The 12,587-nt window shown below is 45.9% G+C and overlaps 1 protein-coding gene across 5 annotated transcripts in view; it reads right to left on the bottom strand.

Moving 5' to 3' along the window:
- DOP1A (DOP1 leucine zipper like protein A) overlaps nt 1-12,587 on the bottom strand; it is a 307,594-nt gene that overhangs the window by 28,992 nt on the left and 266,015 nt on the right. For all 5 annotated transcript variants that reach the window (XM_056565964.1, XM_056565963.1, XM_056565968.1 and 2 more), the window contains 3 exons: nt 9,642-9,916; nt 9,366-9,518; nt 3,854-3,954 (listed from right to left, as the gene is read on the bottom strand). In XM_056565964.1, coding sequence (XP_056421939.1) covers nt 3,854-3,954; nt 9,366-9,518; nt 9,642-9,916 — 529 coding nt within the window. The remainder of the gene's footprint in view (nt 1-3,853; nt 3,955-9,365; nt 9,519-9,641; nt 9,917-12,587) is intronic.

Here is a 12,587-nt window from a genome sequence, read left to right as displayed (position 1 = left end):
GGACTGAAGGACAGATCGCAGCAAGTCATTCTCTAGAGACCCGCTGCGATCCGCACTTATCAACTTAAGCAGGCGGCACATGCGACTACACTGTGCTCCCCGCCGGCTCCAGGCTCCTGTATACAGCTGTCACATTTCATAATCCCCACCGCAGGGAAACTGGAGCTCTGATTGGTGAATAGCTTTTCACCAATCAGAGCTTCCGTCTCCCGGCGGCAGCGATTATGAATTATGACAGATGTATACAGTATTCCCCACCTGAAGCCGGCGGGGAGCTCAGTGTAGCCGCATGTGCCGCCCGCTTGTTAAGTTAATAAATGCGGATCGCAGCGGGTCTCTGGAGAATGACCTGCTGCAATCTGTCCTTCAGTCCCTGGACTACAACTCCCATCATGGACAGAGTCTGTCCATGATGGGAGTAGTAGTCCTAACAGGCCCAAAATAGTCCTGCAGCTGGGTGATGTGCAAATGCAATCCCTCTGCAATGCGATACTACAACTACTCCCATCATGGGACACAGAATGTCCCATGATGGGAGTAGTAGTCCAAGGACAGAGGGACAGATCGCACAGGGTCTCACTCCTGAGACACCCTGCGACTTTAACTACTCCACCCACTAGTGATAACATCATTAGGGGGCGAAGCAACACAGTCCAGGCCTGAAGCCAGGTGGTAAGTATGGCTCAGTTCTCATTATGCGTTTTGCATAATGGGAACCGAGCCTTTCTTGCAGTGTGTACCCAAAGCTGGTACCAACAGGCCCAGAGCATCAAATATGGCGCTCCTGGGCCTAGGCAGTAACAGGCTGGCATGATTTAGGCTGGGGAGGGCCAGTAACAATGGTCCTCGCCCACCCTGGTAACGACAGGCTGTTGCTGCTTGGTTGGTATCTGGCTGATACTGAAAATAAGGGGAACCCTATGCGTTTTTTTTTAAATAAATAAAAAACGTGTGTGGTTCCCCATATTTTCAGTATCAGCCAGATACCAACCAAGCAGCAACAGCCTGATGTTACCAGGGTGGGCGAGGACCATTGTTACTGGCCCTCCCCAGCCTATATAACGCCAGCCTGTTACCGCCTAGGCCCAGGAGCGCCATATTTGATGAGCCGGGTCTGTTGGTACCAGCTCTTCCCGGCACCCATGTGGCAGTGGGTACCGGGGAAATAATTGGAGGCTAGCTGTTTTTGGGGCAAACGCTAAGCCCCGGCTTAGTAATGGATTCTGTCTACAGACGGCTTCCACTACTAAGCCTGAAAATTCAATTATAAAAAACACGACACATCGGAAAAAAAAATGGCGTTTTTGCTGGTGGACGAAAAACCTCAATGGAATCCGAGCCTCAAAGCAATAGAACAAAATACCAGTGTACAGGACACACCCCCTTTTCCTCTGAGGCGCAGCTTAGGTGTACAAATAGAACTGTGTGGAGATTTAGAACTTTGCACAAATTTTATCATGGGCCTTGCACAAGTATGGTAAATTTGGAGCAACTGCACCAAATTTAGACCAACCAAAATGATCTACAAAAAACATCTACCTACACCATTAATACATGTCCCCCACAGTAACTACAGTGAAATATGGTGGAGAATCAATTATGTTTTGGTGTTGTTTTGCTGCCTCTGGCACTGGGTGCCTTGAATGTGTGCTACGCATCATGAAATCTGAGGGTTACCAATGGATTTTGGGTCGCACTGTACAGCCGAGTGTCAGAAATCTGGGCTTGCATATGAGATCTTGGGTCTTCCAGCAGGACAACGACCCCAACCATACGTCAAAAAGCACCCAGAAATGAATGCCAACAAAGCGCTGGAGAGCTCTGAAGTGGAAAGCATCTAAGAGTCCAGATCTAAATCCCATTTAGATTTAGATGAACACCTGTGGAGAGATCTTAAAATTGCTGTTGGGAAAAGGCGCCCTTCCAATAAGAGAGACCTGGAGCAGTTTGCAAAGGAAGAGTGGTCCAACATTCCGGCTGAGAGGTGTAAGAAGCTTATTGATGGTTATAGGAAGCGACTAATTTAAGAAATTTTTTCCAAAGGGTATGCAACCAAATATTAAGTTAAATGGGCACTGTCACCAACTTTTTTTTTTTTGATATGTTGTAGTACATATGTACTACAACATATCTCTAATATAGTTTCATTATTTTTTTTTTATTAACATGATGTAATTTACATTTGAAAACCGGCCACTAAGGGTCTCCCTCCTTGTGGCCGGCTGCAGCCTGGCGTGACGTCACGCCTGAAAAAGGACTGATTTTGGCCTGGCAATCAGTCCTTTTTCATTTAGGCTGCTCTCGTTCCCTGCCTGTCAATCAGACAGGTGGAAGTGAGCGCATTGGCTCCCCGGCCACTGGCTGGGAGGCCACTCCTCCCACACGTCGTCGTCACCGCCGCTGCCCCTGCATGCCCGCTGCCGGACTCTGCAGTATCTGTAAGAGGGAACAGGGTATGCGGGCGGGGGGTTTGTGATGGAGGGAACGGGGTATGCAGGCGGGCGGGGGGGGGGTTGTGATGGAGAGAACGGGGTATGAGGGGGAGCTTTGACGGAGGGAACGGGCTAGCGCCGTAGCGCCGCATGGCACTAACTTATAGTTTATCTACACAGGGTGCCTCCAGCTGTTTCACTACTACAACTCCCAGCATGCCCTGACAGCCTATAGATGTCAGGGCAAGCTGGGAGTTGTAGTGGTGAAACAGCTGGAGGCACCCTGTGTAGGTAAACTAAGGGCGGAAGTGTTGTCCCCAGCAGGCATCAGTGATGTGGTGCCTGCTGGGGAAGTCTGCCTGGTAGTGAGCACAAATAGGATGGTGGGAGCTACCATTTAAGGGTGCCAATAATTTTGTCCAGACCATTTTTGGAGTTTGGTGTGACATTATGTCCAATTTGCTTTTTTTCCTCCCTTTTTTTGGTTTAGTTCCAATACACACCAAGGGAATAAACATGTGTATAGCAAAACATGTGTTACTGCAATCCTTTTCTGTGAGAAATACTTCATTTTCTTGAAAATTTTCAGGGGTGCCAACATTTACGGCCATGACTGTATATCTAAGCATATTTTATGTGTACACATCTCATGACTGTATGTGGTTCAGTGAGGTCTCATTTTTTGCATCGTGATCTATAGTTTTTATTAGTACCATTTTTGTTTTGATGCAACTCTTTTTGATTCCTTTTTTTAATAGATTTTTTTCTAATAAATGTGCAAAAAAACAGCAATTATGGAAGTAGGCATTTTTTAACGTTTACGCTGTTCACCGTAAACAGCGTAAATGGGATCATAAAAATATATATTAATAGTTTGCATATTTCGGCAGAGAAGAAACATATACAGTCAGTAATAGATGTGTATTGTGGAATAGTCCAACAGCTGCCTTATACATCATTTTTCAGAACATGTAGGCATTTCACTTTTTAGATTTTTGCATCTCGCCTCATTCAACAGAAACACAGAAGAAAGATAGTAGAAACAGATCATCTGTTCCATCTAGTTGGTCCCTATATCATTACCTTTTCCTTTACGGATAGATATATGATTATCCCAGACATGTTTAACCCCATAATGACAGGGTCAATTTTCATTTCTTCCTCACTTTTTTTTTTTTTTTTTTTGCTGGACCAGTTGTACTTTCTAATGACATCTTTCATTTTATCATAAAATACACTGATAAAAAAATTACTTGTGGGATAATACTGAAAAGAAAAACAAAATAATCCTAATTTTTTTTTTTTAGTTTTACACTAATAAAATAATACATTTTGTCTATATTCTAACTTTTGTTTTAATTTACTGCTGTTTGTTCCAGGCATCTACTACTCTTTCAGTAATAGCATTAATGATCACAAACCTGTCAAAAGTCCGGCCATAGGATGATGACTTGTTGATGTGAAGGTCTCTGGTGAGGTGCCACAGGACTGCAAATCTACTATGAGCCTCCATTCTAATTTTCTACAAAGAAAAAAAAGAAAGTCTATATTACTTACAGCAATTCATTCCACAAAAGGCTGCAAAATCTTAAGACTATAAAAGTCCAAATAGGTCAGTATTGTTTAAAAGGACTAGAAAATTGATAAATGTTATAAAACTATTCATATAAATAACCACATGGTAAAACCCCTTTACATAAGGCAAGCTCTACTTCAAAACTTCAGCGTGACTGTATGATAGCATTTTGGGTTTGCAAATACAGGTGAAAATGAGCCACATCGTAACCTGCTCTTGCTAATATGTAGTGACCTTTGTTTATTATTCTATGCACTTATTTTTCTTTAGGGGGTAAGAGGTCTGATTGCAGGGGGGCCTGCCACTAGGACACCCCGCAATCTCTGTGCTGTCACCCCCGTTACGTCAGATCTCCAGTCCCGGAAACAAAGAGGTTTCCAAGACTTGAGCAGCAGCCCAGCATAGAATGTGGGTGCTGTACAGAGATCACGAGGGGTCCCAGCGATCAGACATCTTATCCCCTATCCTTTGGATAGAGGATAACATGTTTTTGGCCGGAATACCCCTTTAAGTCACGTAAATTTCAAGAAAAAGTTCCTAAAAGACTCTTTGATAAAGCAGGTCTTTCGCTGCCCAATGCAAGTGATGATAGAACAAAGCAGACTCATACAGTAGTTCTGTGTTGGCTTCATGCAGGGTTTTATCTGCCTTGAGGTAAGAGGAGTATTTTTACATGAGTATATTGTACACTTTGCTGAAACGGTCATGAAAACCTTTCTTGCTTATAATTTTTATTGGGAGGTAGTTCAGCTTTCACCAAAGGACGCAGAAAAACTAGAATCATGATTCACAGTGTATCATAACTGTTCTACTGAGCCTGCTGTATTCTTTTATCGCTCCTATAAACCAGATGCTGCAAAATATTTGTGCTGTTTTTGCCATTAGGGGTATGGACGTTCAGCTGTAATATGCTGTTCTCACATTTTTATCATGCTTTTTTCTCTGGAAGCAAAGCAGCAAGAAAGTTAATAAGGCATGATACAATGTGCAAAATACCCAGCACAGCCTTTTTACCTTTTGTGAGAATAAGGCAGAAACTGAATATTGTTGGCCAAAAAAGACTGCACGGTCAATCTAGCTTCTTTTGTTTTTAGCTTAGAAGAAGGAGATTTTTTTGTACTCACTGTAAAATCTCTTTCTCGTAGCCTTCATTGGGGGACACTTATACTGATGGGTATATGCTTTTGCCACTAGGAGGCACTGACACTAGGAAAAAAAGTTGTCTCCTCCCTGCCAGGATATACCCACCCACTGGAAGTGAGGTAATCAGTTTTGTCACCAAGCAGTAGGAGAAGCCAACAAAGAAATATGTCCGAAGGACCCCAGAAAGGAATCCTGGCTAAAAAATAAAAAAAAAAACAAGAACCGGAAAAGAAAATCCGGACCAAGAAAGAAGAAATGGGTGTCCCCCAATGAAGGCTACGAGAAAGAGATTTTACAGTAAGTACAAAAAAATCTCCTTTTCTCGGTTGCTCTTCATTGGGGGGACACACCTATACTGATGGTATGTACCAAAGCAGTCCCCTAGGGAGGGAAAAACAACCAACAGCAAAAGGGGAATCAGTCCAGAGACCGAACCCACTCGACCACAAGGCCTGCGGACGAGATCCAGGGCAGAGACAACTGAGGCCCACAAACTGAGCTCCCGGAAGAACCCCCATCCATGGAGAAGAACTAGGATGCCAAGGAAGAGACCGTCATATGTAGAAACTCCAAAGGTACAGTCCATAAAGAGAGACAAGAAAAGATCAACTAGGAAGCCAGAAGGGCTGGAACCATTAGGGGAGGAGGTAGGCATCAACGCCAAGGAACACAGAACCAGACAGAGGGCTAACCCGGCTGGGAAACAAAAATGGGAAAGGGCACAAACAAGAGGACCCCATCCAGAGTCAACCAAGTCAAGAGAACATGGCGGAAAAAAATGCCAGGGAGAGCAGCGTACGCCTGAGCAGAAGGCAAGTACAGAAGGTGGACACCAGAAAAACACTGGAAAAAAGAAAGAAGGATGGAGACTGGCTGTGGAGAGGCCTGGTGCAGAAAATCGATGACCAGAACAGCAGACCAAAAACCTCCATCCCAGGGGCCCACTGCGAGCACCTAGGAGGCGAAAGAAGCTCGAGTAGAGTAATCCGGATGACCGGAACGCCCACCGCCCCGGGAATACATTGACCCATGAAGGAGGAGACGGAAGGAATAAGGTCAAAAAGGGAGCGGAATGCCCTGAAAAGGGAGCACCCCGGAACACCGGAGCGTCCGACATGGGAACTGGAGGTACCCGGGTCACCTGGAAGACGTACATGTAAAAATAAACGCCCAAAAGGAGCATCCCGAAACACTGGAGCAGCAGACATGGGAAACGGAGGTTCCCGAGTCGCCTGGAAGATGTACAGCTGTAGAGTAAGTAAACCCAATGTACGCTCCGGGTGACAAACTTCTAAGTCTAGACGAAGTGTGGTACAGAAAGACCGACCCACAAACCAGACCGCGGAGAAGTCGGGGTAGGAGAGCTAACCTTCCCGAGACCACAACCATCACTAAGGCCCAAAGAACAAGAAGGGCCTATCATGCCCCATGCCAGAGAAGAGGAGTTCGACCGCCTAAACCTGTGGAAACAAGATCACAGGAAGGCCCAAGGCACGCGCCGCAGAAAAAAAGGGGAGGTGGACTCTATACGTGCAGAGTGGCCTAGCATATGTAGGGACACAGACATGGTTATCGTACAATAGTAGAGGGGTACCAAGATTGCAGACGCGAAAGAAACCGCAGACATTCAAAAGTCCGGCAGCAGACCAACGTTGCCCCTTAGAAAGAACAGAGTGCTGTTCTTTCTGTGAAAGACCATGGAAGTTGCAGGAAACGCCCACACCCCAGCTCCAAATGGGGCTGTCATAGACGTAAGGGATGAGGGATGTATGCGGAGCAGGAAACATGCAGACACAGTCTGACCGGCAAGTATAAAAGATCCAATGAAACCACCGAGACACTCTTTGGAACTTCACCTGGAAAATGAGTCACCAGACTGTAACCGCGGGAGCGGCAGGAATGGGGAAGAAGACATGGCGGAGTAGAAAACCATGCAGACACAGACTGGCTATCTGGCATAGGGACCATGGCCACACCGGGTCCTGTAGACAGAATCACACACCGAAGTGGGTTACCAGCCTTCAGCCTAGAGAGCGGCAGGCATGTAGGGAGGAACCTGGTAAAGAAGGGAACCCCGCGAACAAGTATGTGGTGTATTGTATAGGGCCCATGGAGCAACACTGGGAGACTCACCTGTAACTACACCTTGGCAGTGGATAACCTGAACTACCGTCCATGGTGTGGGAAGTGTATGGAAGTGGACTCAACGGAGTAGTAGTAGACCATGCAGACAATCGTTGTGCTGACTGGTATAGGATTCCTGAATGTTCAGTGTCACTCCATTGAACCCCCCAACAGAAAATGGGGTATTGGAGTACGACCAAACTAACGAGCGGCCTGACGGTGGAAGAGACCCAGCAGACTAAAGTCTGGCTGACTGTCATCAGTCCTGAGTACCTGCAGGGACTCTCATCCAGAGTCCTAACACCAGCAGAGAGGTACAGGAGATGTGACCAAGCCCGTGGCAGCCCAGAGATGGAGACCAACAATGATCGTGAGACCGTGCAGACAACAGTCTGGCTGAACAAGTACACTTCCAGACACTGGATAAAAGGGGACAGCCAGATTGGCGATCACTGTGCCCCACTACTGCATGTGGGAGGGAGAGGAGGCCTAGGAGCCATAGATAGTATCCCCACCACCTTGGGAGATCGTGGGAGGCTGAAAGCCGTGGAATGCATCCCTGTACCCCATCTAGGGTCCATAGGACACACTGAGACACATCTTTGTACACCTCCACAGCAGTGGGGTACTGGAACTCCAGCCTCAGATACATGAGCTGAGTGATGAGTGACAGGCGGCTTAGGAGACCACGCACAATCTGTGGCCATTACAGGAAAGGGGCTGGGGAACTGGCTAAAAGATGCGTCCGCTTCCTCCGCCACCGGGGAAGCGCCTGGCCGCATGGGGAGCACTGAGGGCAGTTGGCCATGTGGGGCCGGAGACCCGCTGCCTGCGGCTGTAGGTCTCCTGTCAGCCCATAAAGAACGTGGCCAGGAAACTGTGCCTGGCTGCAAAGGATAGGAGTAAGCCAGGGACCAGAGACCCACTGCCTGCAGCTGAAAGTCTCTGGTCAGTCTATAAGAACGCAGCCAGGACATTGTGCCTGGGACCGGGGACCCGCTGCCTGTAGCTATAGGTCTCTGGTCAGCCTAATAAAGAACGCGGCCAGGACACTGAGCCTGGCCGCACAAGGTAGTAAGCGGTAGATAACGCCCCCACCGGGGAAGAGGACGGCCGTGAAGGACCGGAGACCCGCTGCCCCAGAGACTGAAACTGGGGCAGCAGAATAGAGTCCCCATCCGGTAGTGAAGATAACGTGGCCAGGGCACTGCGCCTGGCCGCAATACATGCGTAGAGATGCGGGGCCCGAAGAGCGGGAAGGGAAGGCTCACCAGACTATCCCCTCCAGAATGACGCCAGAGGCCATGAGGGGTCCAGCCCAGCACAGCCACCTGTAATGGTGGCTGAGGAGCTGGGCAAATGAGAGGAAGGGTACCCTTGGATGAGCAAGAGAGAGGGAGAGGGGGAAGGCGGGGTTGCAGTACATACTCACCCACAGCTCCATCTTCTTATACTCACCCTTTAGTCTTCAACGAGCTTATGGCCAGGCTGCATCATACCAGGACCCAGGGTACAACCTCCAGGCGCTGCCGTTGCTGATAAAGGGTTGACGGTCCATACTCTTATGTTCCGTGCCCCTTTGTCGAATATGGGGGAACAGGTAGCGCCATGCTCCTGCACCCCCACCTAAAAAAGGGAAACAAAAAGGAGATAAAAACCTAACTAAACAGCCCTTACAAGAAAATAATAAAAAAGACCAGGTCTGGAGAGCGCCGGACCTGTGTCTTGCTTCCTACTGACACTAGCTAAAACTGATTACCTCACTTCCAGTAGGCGGGTATATCCTGCCAGGGAGGAGCCAACTTTTTTCTTACTGTCAGCGCCTCCTTGTGGCAAGAGTATATACCCATCAGTATAGGTGTCCCCCAATGAAGAGAGACAGAGAAAGATATATTTATCTCAGGCATGTTTCAATTTACTTACTGTGGATGGCTGCTCTAAATAATACATGAATACAAATAATAAGAAATATTTGATCACCAGATTCAAGATGATCTTTTCTTATTACAATATTGGAAGAATATATATTTACTATCAAATGTAACCATTACTAGAGATTTTGTCTTAGGATATGTGTGTGAAGTACGTACCTTATCCTTGTGAGTCAGCTGCTGGCTGATGACATCTTCACATATACTAGAAGATGGGACCAGGTTGTGCAGTTGATAGAAGAGCTCCACACTCCTCTGATGGTGCTGTGGGGTCTGGTCACCAAACTGTTGCCACAGTGTTATAGCCACATTCTGAAAATGGTTCAAAACAGAACAGAATGACACTTTGACAGATGCAGGAAAACAAAGCATTACCCTTAAGATCTAATAACCATCACCGGTGAAAAGGATATACACACAAATCATTCTACTTACCTTAAAGAAATCCATTTTCTCCACCATATACCTCAAATTGCCCTCTGTGAGGGGAGGTCGGATAACAACAGACACTCTGCCTTGGTTTGGGCTCAAGGGTTGAGAAGCTTCTGGGCTGTTCGCATTTTCGCCTGTTACAATGGCCACAGATTGAGTTAAGCCCACCAGGTCCATAACAAGAGAAATGGCCACACTCTGTATGCTGAAGTCAACCGCAGCACTGCATGCGTTCATGAGAGTCTGAAGCCACATTGGTGGCTGAACCTTCTCACAATCTAATAAAAACAGAAAGAAAGTTCACTAGTCTAAAGTATACTAGCACACAACTCTTCTGTAAAATAGAAACAGGGCATCAATATGTCTCCCTGAATGTCATATCACTGATAGTAGGGAGGGAGGTTTAAACAGAGGAGAGTTAGTTCATGTCAATCACTGCATTTCTATTAGGTGGAGAATAGGCTACCTAGTGAAGGAACTTCTAGCATATTAGACCTCCACTCTCTAAAGACCACCTTTATCCTGACAGCTCCTCCACTCTCTAAAGACCACCTTTATCCTGACAGCTCCTCCACTCTCTAAAGACCACCTTGATCCTGACAGCTCCTCCACCCTTTATATATTACAAAACAGTAAGCGGTACAACAACCTTTACTCAAAGGGGTACTCCGCTAGAAAATAGTTTTTTTTAAATCAACTGATACCAGAAAGTTAAACAGATTTGTAATCTACTTCTATTTAAAAATATTAATCCTTCCAGTACCTATCAGCTGCTGTATACTACAGTGGAAGTTCATTTATTTTGGAATTTATTTTCTTCCTGACCACAGTGCTCTCTGCTGAACTGTCAAAAGTAGGAGCAAATCCCCATAGCAAACCTCAACCTCCCCTGCTCTGGACAGTTCCTAACATGGACAGAGGTGTCAGCAGAGAGCACTGTGGAAGAGTTAAGATTTTTTAATAGAATTTACAAATCTGTTTAACTTTCTGGCACCAATTGATTTAAAAAATATATATTTTTTCCAGCAGAGTACCCCTTTAAGGGAAAGAATTAATGATTTTAACAGACCAGTCATTATAAGGAGCTCTGTATGCTTCAGCACTATAACTTCACAAAGGGTCTTTAAAGCATACCTGTCATTTGCTAAAACTTTTTATATAATGTAGATAATTATATGTATATTTGTAATAAACAGTTAAAAAAATTGTATATTTTTGGGTGAAAAAATGCTGTCCCTGCAGCTATTGCCTGTGTCTCTCTCCGTGCAGAGACACAATACAGCAAGTGTGGGCGGGACAAGCAGGGCTCTATGCAGGTTCCTGGCTTGTCATCCTTCTGTGTGAGCCGGGGACATGTCACAGAGCATCACTGCAAAGAGCCCTGCTTGTCCTCAGTGCGCAGAGCCCTGCTTGTCCTCAGTGCGCAGAGCCCTGCTTGTCCTCAGTGCGCAGAGCCCTGCTTGTCCTCAGTGCGCAGAGCCCTGCTTGTCCTCAGTGCGCAGAGCCCTGCTTGTCCTCAGTGCGCAGAGCCCTGCTTGTCCTCAGTGCGCAGAGCCCTGCTTGTCCTCAGTGCGCAGAGCCCTGCTTGTCCTCAGTGTGCAGAGCCCCGCTTGTCCACAGCGTTCAGAGCCCCGCTTGTCCTCACTGTACAGAGCTCTGCTTGTCCTCAGTGTAGAGTCCTGCTTGTCCTCAGTGTACAGAGTCCTGCTTGTCCTCAGTGTACAGAGCCCTGCTTGTCCTCAGTGTACAGAGCCCTGCTTGTCCTCAGTGTACAGAGCCCTGCTTGTCCTCAGTGTACAGAGCCCTGCTTGTCCTCAGTGTACAGAGCCCTGCTTGTCCTCAGTGTACAGAGCCCTGCTTCTCCTGCCCTCACTTCCTGTATTTGGTCTTTTTAAAAGAGACACACAGGCAATAGCTGCAGGAACAAAAAATATACACATTTTTTAACCAACATATATTACAAATATGCATATAATATTATTATCTACATGATATAAAAAGTATGTGCTAATGACAGGTACACTTTAGGTACATTATTTTGTATTGTTCTTCCTCTAAGACTTTTTCTGCAACTTTTTAACCTCTTTGTAAGCAAGGTCTGGGCTGGTGAAGATTTGTGACAAATTGTGGGACAAATTGCTATGAAAAATTCACGACCACTGCAAAAAGTTGCCCAGACTATGACATTGATACAGACATTTTAGAAAAAGCTTCTTGTCCTCAGTGCACTTCCTGTATTTTGTCTCTGCACAGAGGCACACAGAAAATAGCTGCCAGCATTTATTTCACCCAAAAGTATACACATTTATTAACCAACATATGTTGGTTAAAAACAGATATACATATAATGTTATTATCTACATTATATAAAAAGTTTTTGCAAATGACAGGTAGACTTTAAGACGGACCAAGTTGTGCACTATTTAAGAATATTTTTACATGGTTTAATCACTGGGCAGGTTTATATGAATAGTCGATGGATCATTGGTTCGGCCCTTCATCGCTGTAAGTCACAGATCTTGTTTACAGAGGGTGATGTGATAATTATTTTATCTGCAGAAACTACCCTATCAGCCAATGAACAAGCGTTTTATCTTTGTCAGCTGACTGAATCCTGGAAGAAAGGATATGCATAGCAGCTCTCTGATTCCACCTTTTGGAGGTAGCTTTCCTTTAGGGGTGTATTCAGACTTACAATATCCTGCATATATTTGAAGCACAGGATTTGAAGCTACAGGTTCAATGCCGTGTTCAGTCATTTAGTTTACAGTGAAATTTGCAGCATAAAGTCTGCAGCTTTGAATCTTGCGCAGGATTCAGTACGTATGAATACACCCTAAGTCAGTGTTTTACTCCATCTAAGAGTCTTAGAATATACAGATGGGTCATCTTTCCTCCAAGATAGATTTCTGGCTTGGCATTTAACCCCAGTCATGTTATAAGACCCCT

The sequence above is a fragment of the Hyla sarda genome, chromosome 3 (genome assembly GCF_029499605.1).
Source record: "Hyla sarda isolate aHylSar1 chromosome 3, aHylSar1.hap1, whole genome shotgun sequence".
In the NCBI taxonomy this organism is placed as follows: domain Eukaryota; kingdom Metazoa; phylum Chordata; class Amphibia; order Anura; family Hylidae; genus Hyla; species Hyla sarda.
The sequence above is the reverse complement of the archived record's forward strand: the minus strand, read 5'-3'. Positions and strand labels throughout refer to the sequence as shown.